This window comes from Schistocerca gregaria, chromosome 2 (genome assembly GCF_023897955.1).
Source record: "Schistocerca gregaria isolate iqSchGreg1 chromosome 2, iqSchGreg1.2, whole genome shotgun sequence".
Taxonomy (NCBI): domain Eukaryota; kingdom Metazoa; phylum Arthropoda; class Insecta; order Orthoptera; family Acrididae; genus Schistocerca; species Schistocerca gregaria.
Genome location: NC_064921.1, coordinates 115,236,629 through 115,260,686, shown reverse-complemented (window position 1 = coordinate 115,260,686; position 24,058 = coordinate 115,236,629). Strand labels below are relative to the sequence as shown.

At 43.1% G+C, this 24,058-nt stretch overlaps 2 protein-coding genes across 31 annotated transcripts in view; one reads left to right on the top strand and one right to left on the bottom strand.

The window, feature by feature from the left end:
* The window catches only part of LOC126336460 (uncharacterized), a 231,731-nt gene that overhangs the window by 197,700 nt on the left and 9,973 nt on the right, over positions 1-24,058 (top strand). The window lies entirely within an intron of this gene.
* LOC126336466 (cuticle protein 79-like) lies at positions 19,268-22,379 on the bottom strand. Its single transcript, XM_050000205.1, has 2 exons — positions 22,321-22,379; positions 19,268-20,010 (listed from the first exon to the last, which is right to left on the bottom strand). The coding sequence occupies exons 1-2, from the start codon at positions 22,330-22,332 to the stop codon at positions 19,381-19,383; spliced, it is 642 nt and encodes a 213-aa protein (XP_049856162.1). The 5' UTR covers positions 22,333-22,379; the 3' UTR covers positions 19,268-19,380.

Sequence of the window (24,058 nt, the reverse complement as noted above, 5' to 3'; positions counted from 1 at the left end):
TGTCTGATGTCCTTATCTAAGTCAGGTTTAAGTAGTTCTACTTTCTAAGGGACTGATGACCTAGGATGTTAACTCCCATAGTGCTCAGAGCCATTTGAACATAAGGATTGTTCTGCTGGAGAACATGACGTCCACAAGTCCTTAAATAAGAATCTGCTGGCGGGAGTAATAAATGAAAGGAAACAGACGGTTGGACCAAAGAATGGACAGCTCCCAGCTTTTGCTGATTCCGATAGCGCCTACGATAAGAATCTGATGTCATATTAGGCTTCTGAACTCTAAACTGTTTATGTCTTTACTTCATACTGAAACAAAAGTTGTGATATGAGAAGAGGAAATGACTTATATGCTTCTCAGAAACTTTAGTTTTTGATGTTTATTTTCTCACTTCATATTAAAACAAAGGCGTTAATATGAGAAGAGGAAATGAAATATACACTTTCAAGACATAATATTTCCTTGTCTGCTATTACTGCCTACATGAAAGCCTTGCAGTTAATTTCTGTATGTTGGATAAATTTTGAAATCACCTCACATTCCTTTGTGAGAAGGTTCCTGTTTTCTTGGGAGTCAAGTGGAGTGGACATTTCATCACTGGTTAATTTTCTGATGACTAATGACATGATACCCGTTGCAATTGCTCCATGGCACCTGTCAGTAGAGTCTCACGTTGGTTACTATAAGAACACGCAGGCAGTGATATCCGCTCAATGCAGTCAGAGCCAAGGTGATTTCTTTCTCTTTAGGGCGAAGCGTCTGCTGCAGTGTCCACGCTTAGCCAACATAAACAAACCGCGGCGGCATTGGGCACTGCTAATCGCTGCACTTGTCGCGAGCCTCGACAACAAGAGCGCACTGTCTCTGCTAACGATACTATGGAGTTAATACATCTTACTTAACGTAATAGGCAGGACGTGGGATGGGTAAAAATTCAGTTTGTAACTTCCCATGGCATTAAAATACTTTACAGTCACATTTGATGCAATATTTATTGTTGGTTGTCTCTCTAATTTTAATAGTATTCATTCAGACTGTGCGTTAACACGAAAACACACACACACACACACACACACACACACACACACTCGCACACACACACTTGCACACAAACAGCCATTGATTCCAGTGAGGGTGAACAACACATGCACCACATACTTCCTTAGTTGGCGTCGAGTGAATGAAGTTTTTCAATTACCGTGCATTGCAAGAATTGTAAGGAGGGGACTGAAAGTAAATGGACTTGCTGTATGCTAAAGAGCTGCGACAAAGCAAAGCTTGGCCGATTATCAGATAATTGTCCATATGGGTTTTGTGGACGAGTATACATTTAGTAACCAACCCACCCACGATCATTACGTAAGATTTCTCGAGGGCGCAGAGGAATTGATTTCAATAAGTCGTCGACAGTAAAGCGTGATGGTTTGCATCCCACCGTACGTTTTCTACAATAGTCCAAAGGTAGCTTTCATTTGAAGGGACACATGGCAATGACCTTGTTACCTCTGCCCACATATTCTCTATCTGGTTGATGTTCGGCGATCGTGGAACAAACGGCAACAGCTTTATCTTCTCTTGGCCCTGAAACCAATCTCGCACTGCTCTGCTATGATGGATGGGTATCCGCTCCTGTAAATAAACTGTTATCTCGTTAGTTCATATATTTATATTTAAATAATGTATTTGTAATAAGCACACTGGATTTTTATTTTCCACAGTGTCAAAGACAGATCGTCGGTCGTCAAAATCACACCCATCAACAATCGAGTTATGACTATGCTCATTCAGAGATCCTATAAAAAATGTACAGTCATCAAAGGACATGCACCCACCAACATCGAAAGTAAGGAAAACACCGAAAAGGTCGAGAAATTGTGGAACACACTCGAAAATACTATGAGCAAAATTCAACAAGATGACGTGAAAGCACTAATGGGAGACTTCAGCTCTATATTTGGGACAGAAAAAACGTGTATAAAATCATTGGTCCAAATTCAACACACCGAAACGCTTAGACCAACGGCACATGTCTGACTGGCATTTGCCAACAATTCAACCACAAAAGAATCTCTTCCCACTTTAGGAAGTAGCCTGTTCCCAAGAAACGTGTTTTGCTACCAGGTGCAAGCTGCTTTCGTTCGCCTTTCGAGACTCCGTGAAAGCCAGATTTTTAATTCTTTTGTAGCAGAGCTACAAGGAGGCAGATACAAACGCAATAAGGGAATCGTAAGACAACGCGCCTTGCTACTTTCAGTAACCCTTTGTGTCAGAGCGAAAACCTTACGCTACTGCCAAATTCATAATGACGTCATATTTTTTGTTTTTGTGAATACATTATTACATCTATGAAATGCCACATTTTCATAATAATTTCGAATGATACAGAAAATGAAGTAAATACAGATCTTTTCAAAGTCAAAAGTCGGTAATGACCAATTAATTCGTGTTAAAATAGGCTCAATCGTCTTACAGATACTTAATGCTTTATTAAGATAGTCTGCCGTCGTGATGTTTCTGTAGTAAGCTGAATTTAATTTGTATTAGTACAGTGAATATTTTAATTGGATTTTCCATTAGTTTACTAAAGGCAACAGTAATCATCAAAAAGAAATTAATCAGCAAAAGAATTTTCTTTCACGATATCTAAAACGATCTGACAATGCTACGCCAGTATAAACCTACTGGTTCCAACGATATCATTATACCAGAGTAGTTTTAAGAGTATTTTCGTCTAGAAATGAATTGCGTTGACGGTTGATCGATCAAGAGCGGTAAAGGTAAAACTTTATGAATATTTGAAGCGAGGGACAAGTGCTTGAGAGAGGACTTCTCTATCAATACAACTGCCTGAGAGGTGACTTTATTTTCAATCTCCTGGATAGTTTTGTTCCTCACATCAATAAGTGCGTTATCATGCAGTAGCACATGTGATGTAGTTGTGTTGCTCGATTTTCTTACGCTGAGACCGAAAGGTGTTTCAGTTGTTGGCAACAAATTCCAGCTGTGTTGCACACAGCCCTTGGGGCAGAATTCGTAGCCCAAAACACGCTTTTGGAGCTATCAGATGTAAAATACTATGTTCACACTACTCTTTGCTGGAGTTTATGTCTCTTGGAGGGGCTAAGCCTTTCATTTCTTCTTAGGAAGTTAACGATAAAGGAAATCATAACACGTCACCAGTACGAATGCTCAATGAGCGACCTGATGAGGTTCAATAATAGTCACTCCGTTGATTTTTGTTGTTTCGAATTAGAGCACTCTGTACTTCTACACCAGACTTCTGAACTTTGCCTGTTGAATGCAAATGTCGCATGATGGTAAAATGGTAATCTATCACATATATCAGTAGTCGAGACTTCCTTAATGTGGAAAATCATTCATGCCAGAACGATCTTTGTTGAAACAAGAATATCTTTTTCTGACGCATTTTCCCCAAAAGCACTCGCTCCACACACAATTCAAATCTTTCTATCTGCCTCCTCTGCATTCACCCCTGTGTTATACCAAAAGTAAACGTTGTGTTGCAGATGTTACACCTATTTCCATTTGCGACTCAATTTTACAGTGCTTAACTGTAGATCATGATTTTCAAGTATGCAAAATCCAATGCTTAACTGCAAGATGATGAATAGAATTTCAAATTCGAAAATGACCATTGATACATACACTGACAGCGTGGCGCCGCGTTCACATGGGCGGCGCCGGATTTCAGGCGGCCGGTGGCGTGTGGCCGGTGGCCGGTAGCAGCTGCAGCGCGAGGAAACGCTCGAGCGTAATCTGTTATGACCGCGGCGCAGCCACGAGCTGTCCTACGCAATTGTATCTGGAATACTTGTTATTGCTGGTGGGTAGAAGATTAAGCAATTTGTCTTCGATGTTCAGTCAGACTCATAACTTTAGACCGACTGTGGTAAAAAAAAAAAAAAGAATCTACAGTTACCCGCGAACAGGCGACTATGTTTAGAACGCACGACGCTTGCCACTTTTTTTCGCGGTCAAGTGCTCTACCATCTGGTTTTTGTCTTACCACTTTTTGTTATGGTTTTTTTACTATTTTTATTATTTTTTAATTGTACATTATTTTCTCTGTCAGTCTTTTTGTTTATTTATTTATTTATTTATTTATTTATATGGAAAAAGGCGTCTTTCAAGAATGTACATCCGTAGCAACAACAGAACAAGAGTTCCTTCTAAACGATGAAATAGAATTTGAAACTAATAGTGTGATGATAGATAATAAAGAAAGAAAAACGTAACCAAGTACCGCACGCCATTCCATATGCGTGGCCCATCTGCGTACAGATTCCATGTTCCCAATTGGTACAACATTTCGCAGCGTGTGGCGCCCCATGAAGGCGCTCATCCTCTGCCCGGTACTCCCCAACTGTGAGGGGGTTTATCGAAGACAGTGCAGAAATAGTTCGCAAATAGTTGTCGCTATCGGGGTGTACACTCAAGCGTGCTACGACTGTCCTGGAGAAACTGCCAGTAATCAAGCACCATCTTCTCATCATCTCGAAAGAAGTTGTATGTGGACATGTCTTTAAACCATGTGAGAGCGTGAGTCTTCGCAGGTGGGAAGTAAGTATCCTCTGAACAAAGGAGTAGCCGTGGCTGAGTTGTGCGAGGCGCGATTCGTAGGTAGCAGGCGAGGATTTTCTGCACTAGCTGCCATACCTCTAACGCCGATCCACATGTTAAACGGTGTTCATCAGTATCCACGAGGTGGCAACGTGGTCATAGGGAGGAATCCGTCATCCCAATAGAGTGCAGTCTTTGTCGTGTTACAACCTTCCCGTTCACCACCTGGTACCACGCGGCTTGAACCCGCCTGGGGAGGAACGGCTTCTGGACCGCTGTCCACACTGCAGGCCATAGTGTCGTTGGGCTCTTCCTGTCAATCACATTGCGAGGGATGGACCTTAGCAGCAGTCTGTAAACGTCTCTCGCCGTGGGATTGCGAGTGTTGGGAAGGTCTGGGTGCACGTAACCATACTCTAGAATAAATGCCGAGAGGTGCGAGAGTGAGGGTGTAATGCGCGTATCCGTGACAAGTGGGAGAAGAGACGCCGGCAGCAATTCCTCTAACAGATGTCCCGTAAGGGAATCATCTTTGTGGGTCCACAATTTCACCATTGTGCACAAATTTAACGGTGTAGCTCTCGCTCGTACATTTATAAGTCCCAGTCCGCCATCGCACAGAGGGAGGGTGAGTGTTTCGTAGCGGTCTTTGAATAGGTGTCTGGCGGTAAGGTAATATCCAAACGCTGCTTGCACTCTGTGTGCCATCTCTGTTGATATCGGTAGGACCTGGGCCATGTGGATCATCTTAGTCGCCAGGTGAAGGTTGAGGTATTCCACACGCTGTAGGAGGCCCATCCGTCGAAGTAAGATCCGGCGAACGTCTGTGCGTATTGCCTGTAGTAATCGTGCACAGTTCATGGCAGCCGTGTGGTGCACATCCTGTGTAAATGTTAAGCCCAAGAACAGGATCTTGTTAAGTAGTGGGAGTGGAGCTAAAGTATCCTCCTGTAGACCTCTCCCAATGGGCATCGCTGCCGACTTAGCCACATTCATGAGGGTGCCAGCTGCCAATCCATAGCGATTGATCCATTGTATCACCGAGCGTACCTCGTCAGCAGATCGGACAACTAATAGAAGGTCATCAGAATATATCCTGCAGTGAAAGGTGTGATCCCTCAATGACATGCCCGAGAGTCTGTTTTTAAACCCACCGACAAGTGTTTCGAGTGCGATCACGTAAAGGATCATGGAGAGTGGGCATCCTTGGCGGACTGACCGTCAGATTGGAAAGGGACCCGCAGTCCGTCCATTCACGAGCCGAGGAAGTCAGGCGGGAAGCCCATGCGGGCCATAACGGACAGAAGGAACTTGTGGTGAACTCTATCGAAGGCGTGGTCGAAATCAATGGAGATCAGAGCAGCTCGAAGGCGACGGGATCTGGCGATGGCTATTAAATCCCTGCATTAGCTGGTTGCCGTTTGCATGTTGGTCACTCCGCCCTGTGTCGTTTGCTCCATTGAGAGGAGTAGGGGCAGAACCTTCTTTATGCGGCCTGCGAGTAGTCGGGCAAAGATTTTATAATCCGAGTTGAGCATTGTAATTGGCCTGTAGTCCTCGACCGTCCGACCTCTGGAAGGCTTGTGTACCGGTATAAGAGGACCTTCCACGAATGAAGGTGGCACGTAGGAACCGGGGGTCATCAGTTCTTGTTACATGATGATCCATCGGGGCATCATTAGTCCGCGGAAAGTCCGATAAAACTCGAGCGGCAGTCCGTCTGCCCCGGGAGATTTGTTGAGTGCTCCCTTGTTAAGCGCGTCCTCGATGTCGTCTCGTGTAATTCCACCTAACAGCGTCGCCGCTGATGGATTGTCGAGGGTGTGCGACACCTGCTGCAGTATGTAGTGATCGTCCGCTTCCTCGTCCTCTGTATTCACCTCGTCGTAAACCCGGCGATAGTGATCTGCAAAGGCCTCTGTAACCGCCGCCTGAGTCATTAGGACCATACCACCTGGCAATACGAGGTCTGTGATGAGCTGCTCTCGGCGTCGGCGGCTGTCGACCACGATGTGATGAATAGACGTGTTTTCTCCTTCCGCTCGGTCTTGACGTCGCGATCGCACAACGACCCCGTCCAAACGTTTCCTCGTGAGAGACAATATTTTACCTTTAATTCGGCGGCTTTCCATTTGTCGGTTTGGAGATGGTGGTTGGCTGTCGAGATCTCGAAGCATCGTGTAATAAAGGACCAATGTGTGATGATGCCAAGCTGCGGTATCTTTTCCGAATTGTGTTAGCACACGCCGAAACGCAGGTTTTTCGCAGTCCACCCACCATGCTAGAGTCGAAGGGTATCGGGGAAGACGACGTTCGCAATCCAGACATGTGTTGGCGATAATCTGACGGCATTCCGGGACCTGAAGATGTGCTACATTCAGCTTCCAGGGTCCTCGGCTGCGCCATATCAACTGCTGTTGTAGAGTGAGTGTGCATATGAAAGCGCTATGATCGGAGAAGGCAAGCGGCCAACGTTCGGCGTCCAATACTCCCGGCGCTAGAGCTCGTGAGACATAAATGCGGTCTAGGCGACTGACTGAGTGGCTAGTAAGGTATGTCGGCCCGGGACGATAACCGTGAACTGTCTCCCACGTGTCGGTGAGTAGCAGATCTCGAACGAGGAGCCAAAGTTCTTGACAAGTCGAGAAATGTGGGACGGTCTTTGGTGTGGAGCACAGAGTTGAAGTCGCCGCCGAAGGTATATTGATCGAAGCGGCTGATAAAGATGGGGGCGATATCCTCCGAGTTGAACAGCGATCGTTCGCGGCGTTGGTCAGTTCCTGATGGAGCGTAAATGTTAATGATGCGCGTGCCCAGTGCTGTGATCGGCAGCCCCCTTCCTGACGGAAGGTAAGTCACTTCTTCGATGGCAATTCCGTCGCGCACTGATATTGCCGTACCCCTGTCATTCCGGTCCGCCGGTGACACATATGTCACATAACCGTAGAAAGCAGGGAGGGCCGCTATATACACTTCTTGCAACAGGGCAACGTCAACATCCGAAGAACGAAGCCTCTCACGCAGCAACTGGATCTTCACTGCCGTTCGTATCATGTTGATGTTAAGCGTGACGATACGATAAGCTTGTTGCCGAACCGCAGCTGTTAAGTTATCCATTAAGACTGGAATTACCTATGACGCTTCTGACTGTATTGACACCTCCACATTCCCGAAAAACTCACCTGCAGTCCTTTCTAGAGAGCCGGCGCCAATGGCGTGGGCCCTGTTGGCGTAACTTGCATGGTTCACTCGTCGTCGTGGTCATCCGCCCATGTCGGGGAACTCAAAGCAAGATCGGCCTCCCTAGCTTCCTCAGGGCACGGCACGGGTGCTTGCAATCCAGAAGTTGGTGGGTAGCATCTCTCCTCCATATCGGCATCCGATTTTGACACTGTAGATATATGTGGTTTGTCCTCAGTCCTGTTCCGTGGTGCCACACTGCAGCCAATGGCGGCTGCCTCTGTGGTAGCGTCGTCATTGAAGGTGGAGTCGTCGTCCTCTGGAGGCTGTGTCGCGTCCCGTACGGAAGTTGCTCTACGCCTCCGCTTCCGTCGCTTCGGAGAGCGTTGCTTCCGGGTGTGTCTTTCTGTGTCAGACGTTAGCAAAGATTCACGACGTTCCGGCACAAAGGCAACCGTAGGCACAATAAGCGAGTCTACGGCCATGCTATCGGAGTTGAATCCGTAGCTTGTGGAACGGGTGTGTCATCATCGCCCTGTATTGGAGGATGTAGCCGCGACCTAACAGTGAATGTCGGCTGTCGTGGTGAAGTGGTAGCTGTCGTGAAGGCTGCTGCATAAGTCACGGGAAGCAGCGTCGACTGCGATGGCGGGTCCGCGTCAGCCGGCGGCAGTTGAGTGATTCGACGTTGGATACATTCTGATCTGAGGTGTCCCTCCTTCCCACAACCAGAGCAGGTCTTCGGTTGCCCATCGTAGATGGCAATGGCAAAGCAGCCACCGATATTCAGATATGAAGGTACATGTCTTTTAAGTTCTATTCGGAACTGACGGACTCCGTTCAGCACAGGATATGTCTGGAATTCCGTCCATTTTTCCGCAATAAGATCATGGACCGTGCCGTAGGGGCGCAGCGCTGTCACGACGTCCTCCGCCGGTAGTTCGAAAGGAAGTTCGAAAATTCTGATAGTACGAAGTCCCATGCCAAAGTAATCGACGTGCACAGTCCCCACATTGCCATCAGCATGGCAGAAACGGAGGTTCTGTTTCGTGTCTCGAAGAATCCGTTCTCATGTTGAGTCGTTGATCATCTTGACATATACGATACTACTCACAATGGACAAGTGAATGCCGAGAATGTCAGTCGCCGGGATTTTAACTTCTTCTCGTAGAAATCGTTCGACTTCGAGTGCTTTGGGCCGTGCAAATTCGTTGCGGAACGTAAATTTGAGCGTCGATTTTCTGTATTGGTGCGCCATAGTGATCTATATGCTGAGTACTGCACGCGCGAAACGGCCGAGTACGATGTAAACAACACTAGCGCTCGCTCCGTGCCAGGAACACAAACAGCGCGTCGTCACCGCAGCACAGCCAAAGGCCAACGTGCCTGCTGTCCTGCGGAATTGTTTCTGGAAATACTTGTTATTTCTGGAGGGTAGAAAGATTAAGCGAATTGTCTTCGATGTTCAGTCAGACTCTTAACTTTAGACCGACTTTGGTAAAAAAAGCGTTCGACTTCGAGCGTCTTTGGTCGGGTAAAGTCGTTCCGAAATGTGAATTTCAAGGTTGGTTCAAGGTTGGTTTGCCATGGTCTTGTAGCGCTACGGCGTCACGTTAGTGTCGGACGAAGAAATTAAACAAGGCGCGCGGGCCCTCTCTGTGAGCGGAGAGCACGCACCGCACGTCTGCTTCGCTCGGCTGCGAGAGCCGCACTGCCACTAGACCACGGGCTCACATAGTCCAACAAGTAGATAATACTTCCTCCTAGCACTTCCGCATCTTACAGTGTTGCCAGATTGTGCATATGGCCGGACATATAGTTGTCAGGGGCGGTCAGTTTTATTGGCCACCTTAAGTGAATTACTCGGACTTAGTCTCTGTGTCGGCCGGCCGGCGGTCAGTTTTATTGTCTAAGACTGTACATCGGTTAATTTTTATTGACTCTCTGATTTACATCCATACACACTGTATACAATGATACGTCCACTACTCTTACCACTCCGTTAGTTTGGCGAGAAAAGAGAATCTCTGCATGTATACTTCCACGTTTGCCATAATCATCCTTAATATAATCTCGAGAGCCACAGGCGAGATATGTGGTGAAATAGAGGCAGTAGAAGTGAGTCAAGTCTACTTCGATATCGTTTGTGTAAATGTACTCGATAGAACGTGTCCGAGTAACAGCTTGCATGATGTCCCCCTACTAGATGAACCATATTTTTTCCGGAAGCCTGGCAGCAAATCTTTCATCTATTCACCTTCTTTACTAGTGATTTTTGCGCTCCTTTAAATTCGCACATTGCACATTGCATTAGTTATAAGTACCTATGTAGCGGTTGGTTAGAAATAAAGTGTAACTACTCACAGAGGTCCAGTGTGGGCTGAAATTATCATATGGCAATGAAACTTGGCAGATATGCTACTGTGTTAACACGGAATCTATTTACGCAGGGTGAAAGATTAGATCCAATTTTTGCTACCAGTTGCAAAATCAGGCACTGTGAATGCAAGAAAGACGTACTGAAATCTTTCCACATGCAATAGATTAGGAACTGGATGAGGATAGTACAAGTCAAGTAATGAGAAAGGTATAATGTCGATTTTATGCCCTTTACACACTTCGTTCAGTATGAGCACCGGAGATGTTGACGAGATGCTGCACAGTGCCAGATTTTCACCTGGTGGCCAAAATTGGAACAAATTTTTTTACAGCGTAAATAGGTTCCGCATTTACGCGTTAGCAAATGTATCAAGTTTCGCTGCCATCACAGCCCACACTACACCTCAAGTTGCACTTCCATCCTGTATCACAGCCCAGTGTATGTTCTGAAGCTGCCGGACTCTTACTGCTAAACTGTAGTCGGATACAATGAAAGTCTTTTTCTTCTATGGACATTTTCTGGCATTGATCCGACCTGTTCAGCAACACGCTAACTTGAGAGATCTGCTAGCCAGACTTAGATAGAATCCGTGCAGTGTATAAATGACCAATGCTGGTGCACCAGAGGTTCTGTGTGTGGTTCTTAGGTGGAGTCCTGCATTCGTTTGGGCAGATTCTGACCCGAGACCCGATTTCCTCCTCAGTAAATGCTATACAGGAACAGTTAAAGTAAGATTTCGCAGGGATTACAGTGTAACACAGTTGACAGACAAACGGTGCACCCGATTTCCCTCCTTTAACTAGCTGACAACCGCAGCATCAGGGAAGGTATAGTGCTGTAAAGTGAAGTAAAATAAATCTGCTAAATCCTGAGTGCAGCAGACCCCCGCGATCTAAAGTTACACTACTGCTTCAAGAAATCTTCGTTTTGGATCATTTGGTATCTGATGAGGGAGTCAGTATTGAGGAGTTTAGAACTCGGGTCATTTACAGGTTTTTCCCGCCCAAGACCAAGAAGGGTGTATATTGATTCATCAGATGACGTACGTTTTGTCAGTTCGTCCCTGGTGTTTCTGAGAAGACAATGCCTTTAAATAAGATGGTTGACCGGAGCTGCCTCTATGGACTGAGAGCCAGATTTGATATGCTAGAGGCCACCTATCCTAAGTTAATTGCAAATTCTAACAGAAAGGAGATGGTTCTGCTGCTAGGTAATTCGCACGGTAGAAGTGCGGATCAGCAGTTTCAGGAAGTGTTGGGCAGTGAGTACCAGGTCATCAGCATTGTGGAGACTGGTGCAGGGTTGGCACAAGTGACTAACAGCACGGGGCAGTTATGCAGGAATTTTACAAAAGAGAATCGGGTTGTGATTGTGAGTGGATCAGGGAATAGTCTTGAGAGGGACGGGGAATATGATGTAGATGGCGACCTGGTAAAGATAGCTACTCAAACTGGTGGCACTAATGTGCACTTCATGCAGTTGTTTCAGCCCTATGATCTGCCTCATCTTAATGCTACTCTTACGTGTTTTAAGAATGAACTGGAGAAGATACTGACGGAAAAGAGCATGAGTTACATTGCAGTGGTGCCAGCTGAGTCTACCAATAGGTCGGGTTTTACTAGGCATAGCCAGCAACTCAGTAGGTATGGGAAGAGGAGGCTGGCAAAACTTATAGGTGACATTGTAATGGGTGGTGGTGGAATCACTCATGGAAAAATTCCTGTAGTAGTCGCTGTTAGTGCTGCATCTTTTCTTAGAATGAAGTCAGCTCGTTGGTATACCTGCTTAAACTAAGTCCCTCTAACAAAGCAGTCACCTTCCTAGGAGGTCAGGTATCCAAGTAGAGAAGGAGTAGCATACCTGTATTTCATCAAAATATAAGAGGTATACATGTTAGTGAACTGCTTATACATGTTGACTCTGGCATTATTGGTATATGGGAGAACCACGTAAATAATTTGACAGTTCTGACGCTTCCTTTACCAGGATACAGAATAACTGGCCGTTTTTCAAGCAGTTCCTTGCAGAGTGAGGGATTGGCCATGCACATGAAAAACAGTATTGCATTTGGATCCGTAGAAGTACCGCGGCACTACGCTAAAATGATATTTGAGTGTTGTGCAGGTGGAGTTGAATTTAGTAAAACTAAACTTCTAATTGTTGTTGTTTTGTAGGTCCCCTAGCTCTGTCTTCAGAACATTTCTGCTCAAGCTAGAGAGGTTTCTTGGTTCACTTTATACGAAGTACCAACAGTTAGTTATATGCGGTGATTTTAGAATTAATTTTCTATATTACTGTGTAAGGAAAAGGATGTTGGTAGATCTCCTACACTCGTATGATCTGATTCCAACTAGGATACAAGGAACAGTAGCACAGCTGTAGCCAATATTTTTATTCACTCTTCATTACTACATGGGGATTCGGTTAGTAAAAGGGTGAATGGCCTTTCAGGCCATAATGTACAAATTGTTACACTAAGAGGCTTTTATAGTCAAATCAATTTCGTATTTAATTACAGACTATGTAGGAAAGTTAATCTAACAGCAGTAGAGAGGTTTTTATACCTCGTCAAGGAACAAGAGTGACAGGATGTTTATAGTGCCGATAACATAGATGATAAATACAACGCTTTCCTTAACACATTTCTCATGCTCTTTGAGAGTTGCTTTACATTAGAACATTCTAAACGGGGTACTAGTAGTAATGGGCAGCGCAGGTGGCTGATAGTGGGGTAAGGATATAATCTAGAACAAAGTGGGAATTATATCACAATGTTAGAAGTACTCACAATCAAGCTACAGTAGTCCATTACAAACAGTATTGTAAGGTGCTTAAAAATGTAATCAGGAAGGCAAAGAGTATGTGGTATGCAAGCAGAATTTCTAATTCACAGGACAAAATTAAAACCATATGGTCAGTTGTGAAGGAAGCGTCTGGTCAGCAGCACAAGGTAAAAACATTTCTGTTACTGATAAATAAGATATAAGCCTGTGTAGAGTATTTAACAATCATTTTCTGAGCGTTGCTGGTGAATTAAATAAAAATTTAGTTCCTACAGGAAATCATATAACTCTCTTGGCAAACGCCTTTAGGAGATTGATGTCTGAAATACTCCTCTGTGACACAGACAAGAGGGAGATTGAGTCAATAGTTAAATCGCTGAAGACTAAGGACTCTCATGGTTATGATGGAGTGTCTAGCAGAACATTAAAGTACACAGCTGCAAACACCCATATTTGTAATTTTTCCTTTTGGAATGGTCAGTTTCCTGAACTATTAAAGTACTCATTAGTAAAGCTGCATTATAGAAAGGTAGAAAGGGGTAATGTAGATAATTTTAGACCTATTTCTATGCCATCAGGGTTTGCAAACATTATTGAAAAGGCTATGTATGTAAGGATAATTGACCATTTTATACCACACCATTTGCTATCAAATGCACAGTTCGGCTTTAGAAATCGATTAAGAACTGAAAATGCTATATTCTACATCTTCATCTACATCTACATCCATACTCCGCAAGCCACAAGACGGTGTGTGGCGGAGGGTACCCTGAGAACCTCTATCAGTTCTCCCTTCTATTCCAGTCTCGTATTGTTCATGGAAAGAAGGTTGTTGGTATACTTCTGTGTGGTCTCTAATCTCTCTGATTTTATCCTAATGGTCTCCTCGCTAGATGTACGTAGGAGGGAGCAATATACTGCTTGAATCTTCGGTGGTGGTATGTTCTCGAAACTTTAACAAAAGCCCGTACCGAGCTACTAGCGTCACTCCTGCATAGTCTTCCACTGGAGTTTATCTATCATCTCCGTAACGCTTTCGCGATTACTAAATGATCCTGTAACGAAGCGCGCTGCTCTCCGTTGGATCTTCTCTATCTCTTCTATCAACCCTACGTGGTACGGATCCCACACTACTGAGAGTATTCAAGCATTAGGCGAACAAGAGTACTGTAACCTACTTCCTTTGTTTTCGGATTGCATTTCCTTAGGATCTTTCCAATGAATCTCAGTCTGGCATCTGCTTTACCGACGATCAACCTTATATGATCATTCCATTTTAAATCACTCCTAATGCGTACTCCCAGATAATTTATAGAATTAACTGCTTCCATTTGCTGACCTGCTATTTTGTAGCTAGATGATAAGGGATCTATCTTTCTCTTTTCTCTGTGAGGTACTGGATGGGTTAAACAAAGGTTTCGAACGCTTGGTATATTTTTTGATTTAACTAAGTTCGACCATTGTGGTGTATGGGGAGTAGCTCACAATTGGTTCACGTCTTACTCTAGCAACAGACCGCAAAAAGTCATTATTCACAATGTTGATAACGCCTGTGATGTGGGGCCCGAGTGGGGTAATGTCAAGTAGGGGGTTCCCCAGGGATTAGTGTTGGGGCCACTCCTGTTCCTTATTTATAAAAATGATATGCCCTCTAGTATTACAGGTAACTCCAAAATATTTCTGTTTGCTGATGACACTAGGTTGGTAGTAAAGGATGTTGTGTGCAACATTGGCTCGGTTTCAAATAGTCCAGTACATGACCTCAGTTCATGGCTTGTAGAAAATAAACTAACGCTAAATGACAGTTAGGCTCAGTTTTCACAGTTTCTAACACACAATTCAACAAAACCTGACGTTTTAATTTCTCAGAATGGGCATATGATTAGTGAAACTGAACAGTTCAAATTTCTAGGTGTTCAGATAGATAGTAAGCTGTAGTGGAAAGCCCACATTCAGAATCTTGTTCAAAGACTTAATACTGCCATCTTTACTATTCGAACGGTATCAGAAGTGAGTCATCGTTCGACAGGCAAATTAGTCTACTTTCCTTATTTTCATTCGCTATTGTTGTGTGGTATTACATTTTGGGATAACGCTTCTCATTCTAAAAGGATATTTTTGGCTGAGAAACGGGCAGTTCGGGCAGTAAGTGGTGATTGTTCACAAACCTCTTGTCGACATCTGTTCACGAGTCTGGGTGTTTTGACGTGGCCTCTCAATGCGTATATTCCTTATTGTCGTGTCTTGTTACCAATATTAGTTTATTCCCAAGAATAAGCAGCTTTGACTCGGTTAATACACGGCAGAAATCAAACCTGCATTTGGATCGGACTTCCTTAACTCTTGTACAAAAAGGTGTGTAGTATACTGCTGCATCCATTCACTCCAATTAAAAAATCTTAGCAGTAATCCACGCGCTTTCAAATCTAAACTGAAGAGTTTCCTCCTGGGTCTCTCCTTCTATTCTGTCGAGCAATTCCTTCAAAAATTAAGCTGATATTTATTGTATTGCTTATAGCGTTTACTTAAACTTATAGACTGATTTTTTAAGCTTCATGAACATTTATTTTCATCTGTTTTTACGTTTATGTCGTAATTTTATGTACTGACACGTTACATGACCTTGGAGATTTGCTCCTCAATTTGGTCATACGGAACGTAAGGAGTTAATATGATAAATAAAAAACAAGACGGATTTCACCTGAGTCGTGTTCATTGTCATATTTGGTATTTGCCTCTTTTATTTCTGTGAAGAAGATTGCGACAATGTAGTGTGAGTTGGCCGTTGAAACTAAAATCTCCGAACACTCGTAGCACTCATTAGGCTTTCCCACGAGAGCTATGATAGTTGCCCACGTTGGTCGTCGGCCACTGGTGTGACGACGCCCGCGTCTTTGTGCTGGTGTGATTCGTCTCGTAATTTGTCTTTCATAACCTACGAAACATTGCTGGATTTGAGAACGCGTGGGCGGTCTGTGAGTAGAAAGTCGATATGCCGTTCGAAATTGAACTTTTCCAGCAGGGGGTTACATAACAGTTTGTGTTCAATGAATGAATGGCACTTCTGTAGCATGGATCTCGAGCACAATAAAGGGGAATAAGTTCGTCCCATCATCGTTACCAGCTGAATTGTCCCTCTCAGGGGTACAAGGAAAAGATTGATTTTCAACAAATTTACAACAGAAAGCACAAAAGACAGCATCTCACTATGTACTGATACAGAGGCTCGACAGAGCCACTACCCAAAAGTAGTCCGACTGTGTCTAGTTGCTAGAAGGTTCGCAGGAAAATACATTTCTATGGTAATAATCCAAGTTCCGAGAATGTCGTCCAGATTAGGTTCAGCACAGGCACAGAAAAATCTATGCTCAGCATCGTCTACGTTCACAAAAGGAACGACGATGGCAGTTCGGATCAGAGGCGTTGGTCTCTACGATAGGCTTCGAGAGCGTCCTGGGTAGAAGAGGTGAGTAACACCCAACTACAGACCAAGATACGCTCTAGAAACAGGAAAAACTGGCTTGTGTAGTTCACACATCGGCCTCAAAAACTGCCAGTGGCGAAATGCTCGTGATACTAATTTCTTGTATCGATTTGTATGAACGTGAATAGGTCCCTCGAAAGGGCCAGGCTCTACCAGCGCTGGTCCTGCAACCTATTTTCAGGTCTAGACTGCGACATGGAGGGTTCAAGATGCTCTGGCAGGCAGGGGCCATGTACACTGGACGTATGCCCAAGCGGCCGCCACGTCCTTTTTCGTAAATCTACAATATACTACACAAGAAGCTTACTGTGTCGCTGGGGCTCTACTGCCAACAGCTACAGGTGTGTATTTAGGCTTCACTCATCTTGATCCGCCTCAGACAAGGGACTGCGACCCCTAGTGATAGCTTTTTAGCAGACTCTCACGTGTTATGTTACACTTTTCTTAAAATACACTGTTATAACTAAATGATATATGCTGCTGCTAGTTGGGATAACCAGATTATCTTTAACTGTGTCGTTTTTCCTTTTTTTGTTTGTGTCGATAGTAAATTCCTGCTGGTAACTTGCGTCTCCCATCGTTGAATCGCCCTGGTGCACTAAATCGCATTAATGTGCTTTGCTTGAAAACGACCATAAACGAAACTTAGAGAACCATAACAAACTTATTCAGGAACAAAACAGCGTAACTGGATAGCAAGCTTTACTCTTGATTCGTTTTGTGTAGAGTAAATAAACAGTAATAATGTCGGGAGATACTGGACGTTTTTCACTGTATCCCAGCAAACTCTTCAACGTATCTCCGGCTATTGCGTACCAAGTGGTCTAACATATACATCGATACATTGTGTAAGTTGACTCAAGTATGGTATCTTAAGAGCTTACCAGTATCTCCAGATTCGCATCAACGAACTCCGATTGACACTTCGTGTGGATCAATGCGTGTTCTTGTCCCTGTTATCTTCTGCATGATTTCTCGTACCTGTCATTAATTCTTAACACTTTTACTGAAGTTCATATGTTTAACAATTTCCTAGATATCAGCACTTCTACTGCTGTTTTTGCGTTTTACATAAACGTAGATCAGTGCCTCGAAGAATAAAATACACAGAGAAAACTACAATTTTGCGGCATCATTCAGCTACTTACTAACAGCATCCATTATTTAGATACGTCGACGAGATAACGCCAGTGTCGCGTTGAGAGTTTTGTCCTTATGATGTAAGAATACGTCATTGGCAATAAATCTATGAATACCGTCTGAACAAGGTACTCAACTCTACCTTTGTGTGGTCTTAGTGTATACGAAAGCGTGTTTTAATACACGTAACATTTCGGAAAACATTGTACATAGTTTTCAAGGCAATTTCATCATTGTAATGATCTATGTTTGGCTTTGAGACTGTACAGTTATGAACTATTAAGCAAGCAACTTGCAAGAGCCACTTTTATTCAAATCATAACCATTTGTAGGAGGATATAAAATGAACACCAACAAAAGCAAAACGAGGATAATGGAATGTAGTCGAATTAAATGAGGTGGTGCTGAGGGAATTAGATTACGAAATCAGACACATAAAACAGTAGATGTCTGTTGCTATCTGGGAACCAAAATAACTGAAGATGGTCGAAATGGAGAGGATATAAAATGTAGACTGCTTCTGGCACGGTAAGCGTTTCTGAAGAAGAGAAATTTGTTAACATTAAGTACAGGTTTAAGTGTGAGGACGTCTTTTCTGAAAGTATTTGTGTGAAGTGTATCCATGTATGGATGAAGGTCGATAAATAGTTTGGCCAAGAAGAGAACAGAAGCTTTCCAAATGTGGTGCTACAGAAGAAAGCTGAAGATGAAATGGGTGGATCACGTAACTAATGAGGAGGTAATGAATAGAATCGGCGAGAACAGGAATTTGTGGCAGAAGCTGACTAAAAGAAAGGATCGGCTGGTAGGACTTTCTCAGGCCTGAAGGGATCACCAGTTAATATTGCAAGGAAGCGTGGAGGGTAAAAACTGTAGAGAGAGACCAAGAGATGAAAACACTAAGTAGATTCCGAAGGATGTAGATTGCAGTAGTTACTCGGAGTTGAAGAAGCTTGGTCAGCATAGAGTAGCATGGAGAGCTGCATCAAACGAGTCTCTGGACTGAAGACCACAACAATTTACATGATATTGCTTTTACCAAATGCTCACAATGTGATGGCACAGAAAAATCAAACTTCGTTGCACTAGTGGCTGCATTTAGAAACTCTCTTTTATTCCCGAGGGCTACAGAAACCGTAAGAGACACGAGGTTGAATCAACAGCGGTATGACACCCTAAACTTACGATTTGGCTATTCTGAACTTCACACATAAGAGTGCTTACGTATGAATTAATTTAGCTTCTTAACAAATTAATAAAGTTACCGAAGTTTGCATAGAATCATTAAATGTTTTCTAATTTTTGTATTGAGATCTGTATTCCACCACTGCAAACTTAAACGTAAAGAGGTAAATACTATCTGGCGATAACCATTGCTGTCGTTTCTTCTTAGTTTTGAGACTTCACAAATCATCTATATTGTAGAATTGAGAGATATAGGCTGTGTATGGCATGTGCTGAAATCACGGACTGGAAAAGACCCTTCAGTAAAATGTTCATAATTTATAACATCACAGAATTTTGGAATTCTACTTTTAAAATGATCTGTCTCAGAAAACAGAACAAGGATTATGGAAGACAAAAAGAAATTGTCAGAATTGCCAAGCATCATTTTCACAGCAAATATTGATCCACAGTCGAGAAATTCCAAAATATAAACCTGAAAACAAAATACATTCTCAACAGTATTATTTTTAATGGGCTATAATGAGTAACGCAATATCTATCTTACAAATGCTTTTTATTTTCTGCTGCAGTTACAGAACATTGTAAGAAATATGCATTGAATCTCTGGTGGCGTGTTTTGTCTGAGTTGTTGGTTTCAGCTGCTGATGTTAGTGGCTGTATTTCCCATAGCCTCCATAGCCTCCAGAAATGCCTCCAGAGTAGCCACCGCTGTAGCCACCTGTGTAGCCACCGCTATAACCACCTCCGATGGCTCCTCCGTAGCCTCCACCATAGCCTCCACCAATGCCGCCACCGTAGCCGCCTCCGAGACCTCCGCCGACACCAGCTCCGCCTCCCACGACGACAGGTACCGGCTGGTTGACGACGACGGGCTGTGGTACTGGTACGGGGACTGGGCTAGGGACACTCACGGGTACTGGGACTGGCCTCTGCACGGGGACAGGGTACGGCTGTGGGACGGGCACCGGTACCGGCCTGTTGACTGGCACCGTGACAGGAACCCTGACTGGTACTGGGACAGTACGCTGCACTGGTACTGGGTACGGGACGGGGACCTGCTTGGTGATGGCGATGTTGGTCACTTGAGCTCCTCCAACTGCAGAGCTGACGCCACCTCCATAGCCGCCACTGTAGCCGCCTCCAAAGCCTCCACCATAGCCGCCCCCGTAACCTCCGCTAATAGACGAGCCTCCGTAGCCACCCAGGGAACCAATCACACCCCTTTTTTCTACCTGCTTCTCCTCGGCCAGAGCCAGTCCGAACAGGAACACGCACACCTGAAAATTACAGCAACAGGTATCAACAAGAAAGTCCATCTTCCGCTCAACGAGAGATAAATTTCGGTATGGTACCGCATAGAATTCTGAATAATATTAAACGTTTACCAACAACAACCTGTCCAAAACGAAACAAAAAATGTTTTAACGTAAGAGTGAAAGCGTTTGTTGGGCATTTATGGTTTCACTACATTTCAAATTCATATCTATTTGTTCTTTAACATAACAGGCAGTTTCATTCATTGTTTGCGTTGCTAACGCCTGACTAAAGCAATTATTACACCCACACACAAAGATAATTACACACACACACACACACACACGCGCACACACTCACACACACACACACACACACACACACACACACACACACACACACACACACACAGAGTTAAAGGGCTCTTTCATTTGATAGTGTCGGAAACGCTGGGAAAAAATATAGAGCAATGGTCCTTACTAGTAAATATTTACGTTAGGGAGGCCTGTAATAACACCTGGCTACATGGTTCCCTTAAACAAACCTGAATAAAACAAACTCTGTAGGAGTAACTCAAGGTCTGTCGGCACCTCCGTCTCCGCGCCTTCCTCCCTTCCCGCCCTCCCACCCTCTGCAGGTCTTCTTGATACAACCGCTATGAATTAAGTTCAGTCTATGAATTTGAGTTTATAATATTTGTTTAATGCTTTATTAGATTGATAATGTTGCGGTACAAAATTATTCACTTTTATACAGTAAAAACAGAGCCCAATAAAAAGGGATTTGTCTTCTGGTATTCACCGAGAACACTGTCTAACAGAAAGGGAACTGTCTCACCTTGAAGACCCCTGCCATTCATGGGAAACTTGTGTGTGCTACTTGTGTTTGTAGTCTGCGATGTTTTGATTTAGATGACTCGTCATTGTAAGTACTTTCACTTATTTCTTGGGACGCAAAAGGTTGCAGAATAGACTCAAAATGAGACTGAAACGAATGTAAATTTACGTATATCTAATGGAAATAATTAACCTGCTCATATAACTGGGCAACAAAAGCAAAGTAAACGAATCGTCAGCAACAGCCCCTGCTGAATTTTTATGGTTGTTATTTAGCAACATTTAGTGTAGAAGCATCAAAGTAGACTTTAATATTGTTGGACAACAAGGATTTTTCTATTAACAGGAGTAAATGGTAGGATAGAGTTCACTCAAAATGTGCACTCCTGTGCCCTGCTTAATCTAATCCGGCTCAGAGCTCAGGTGTATTGTCTATACTTGGCGCGCTGTCTCAGCATTTAAAGCGAGCGTGAAACGTAAACTGTTCTTCCTTTATAAAATAATTTGTTTCCAGTTCCATTCAGAAACATTAACACTCAAGTTAAAATGCAGTTTAAATACGCCCGTTAAATATTGTTAAAACCGATTGTGAGCATCGGAGAAGTCGTATGGTGCTATGAGCGTCGACACTCCATAAATTAAACTATACTAAACGGAAGTTAGTTGTTTGTTGCCACTGTGAGGAAATCTGTTTGCTGCCATATTTTTCTTTGAGAAACTATGCTGTGTATGTAAAACTGACTCGTTCTGCATCATAGCAGAGGACTGTAATATGATCAATGTACACGTAAACGAAAGATGAAATATCGGCTTTGGTATATTTCAGTGATAGTTATATTCTTCTTATGATCCTTAGCAGGTAGTCACCTGAATACGCTGTTATAATAAGGAAATACAGTTTTTCAAACGATTCAGGTCTTGATGCGTCACAATGAATCCTTCCTTTGTTCCAAAAATATGATTTTACGAAAATATGATCAACATAAAACGCGTCTAAAACTGAGATATGATTACCACACTAGTCTTCCGAAACTTTTGTGTAAGTGTGTCGATACTGATTAACGATTACTGTAAATGAATAATTAAGATGGAACAGATCCAGTCAATTTGTTGTAGAATTACTGAATTTATTAATCCGTTACTCCTGCTTCGTATCTTGTCCTTATTTTCATCATCAGCTAACAATGACTGCAAGTGCACTAAAATGAAATGCTACCGCTGGGGTTTTCTTAGAATGAAGGAATGTTGCAGCAAAGACAGCACTGGGAATTATTTAAGAAAATGCCAAAAGTTTTGTTCCATCGTATATTTCATAGTAAAAATTAATATGAAGCTGTTATGTTTCACTAATGCTTTTTAATTCACGAACAATCGAATCATATGCTTTCTACTGACGGTGCTTATGAATATCACTCTTTCACAGTCACTAGTGGAAGGTGAACACTACAACACAATGGTACTTACGGAGTGGAGCCTACATGTCGAGAAACTACTCACCAGGATCCTCATTGCTGCTGCTGAAGGTGGTCCAGGTGGAGCAGGCAATGACTGATGCCACTGTGGGGTTTCTGAGCGGCTTATATACACCGCCTATTTCCCCCACCCGGCGGCAACAAGCGAGGTGTGTCGCGCTTTCTCAGAGCATTACTGCAATTAGCCTAGCTTGATGATGGCTACACAGAGCGACCGTGTGTTCGAAGCCGTAATTCGTAAGATCAAATGTACATAATCAAAAACACTGGATAAGAATCTTTTACAAATAATTTTGTGTTTAAGAAATACACATTTCGTTACAATAACATAGTCCTCCGAAGGGGTCCTAGAAAAACGTGAGTATATGGATGTTTCCTCGTTTTCAAAAACCCTCCACAATGAAAATTATTTCGTGTCTTGGTAATATGTTAGCAAAATACTTTGAGAGCTGATGGAGGATTATGAAATGACACACAGAACGATTATTGTTCTGGTATGACAACGTTACTGGACACATGGCCTTCATTTTAGAGACCACAAGAAAAATATTTAACACAATCTTTTCATTTTATATGGCTTTGGATATCTACTTACGTCCTATATTTAGATGGAAGACAAGGGAAAAATGTGTAAGTGCCTGGTATACGAACAGACTGTCAATAAATGCTGGCTACCCATTTTAGAAAAAGGTCAGTAAATTTGTTCGCTTTCCCCGTTATAGAATCAATAATGTGGAGTAATAATGTTTGAATACGTAAACTCGGAAGAAGTTTTCAATATCATCTTTAAATAGAATACGGTAAATCATATCGTAGACAAGTACTTCACCACAATTTTATTTCTACAATAGTTTTGTAGCATCAAACCAGACTACTGACTCCCTTCCCATCTAAAATCTGAATCGTTGCAAACGATCTAACTTGATACTCTGTATTCTTTCAACTAATGAGAGTAAGTGGTAATTTGTTTTCTTAATAAATATATATTACAGCTACTATGACATCTCTAAGATGACGACTTTGACTTTCGGAAGAGTAACTGGATGTGACGGGCTTCATTGGAAATAGTTGGAAAAACTACAGTGAAATACAGCGAGACAATCAGGTAAAATAGAAGAGAAGGAAAGGAAAACAAACAGGATAATCTTGAGACTCAAATATATCGGTAGTCGAGATAGTCGATGTGGAAAATCATTCATGTCAGAACGATCTTTGTTGAAACAAGAATATATTTTTCTGGCGTATTTTTCCCAAAAGCACTCGCTCCACACACAATTCAAATCTTTCCAACTGCCTCCACTGCATTCACCCCTCTGTTATACCAAAAGTAAACGTTGTGTTGCAGATGTTACATCTATTTCCACTTGTGACTCAATTTTACAATGCTTAACTGTAGTTCATGATTTTCAAGTATGCAAAATCCAAAAACAAAAAGAAATTAAAAAAAAATACAGTTGGACGCCAACAGGCGACTGTAGGTTTATAACGCACGACGCTTGCCACTATGTTTTTTTTTTTTTTGTAATCTCATTTTGTTCGTTATAGTTCGTTGCTTTTGTTCGTGGCGGACGTCCCCTGATGCCCATTGAAGTTCATTATTGTTCCATTCACTCAGTCTTTTTATTACAAGGGCAGCTAGCCCTCTGACCGAACACGCTGAGCTACCGTGCCGGCAAACCACTAGACCACGGGCTCACATAGTCCTCCAACGTCTCGAAAGTAGACAACACTTCCTCCTAGCACTTCCGCACCTTGCAGTGTTG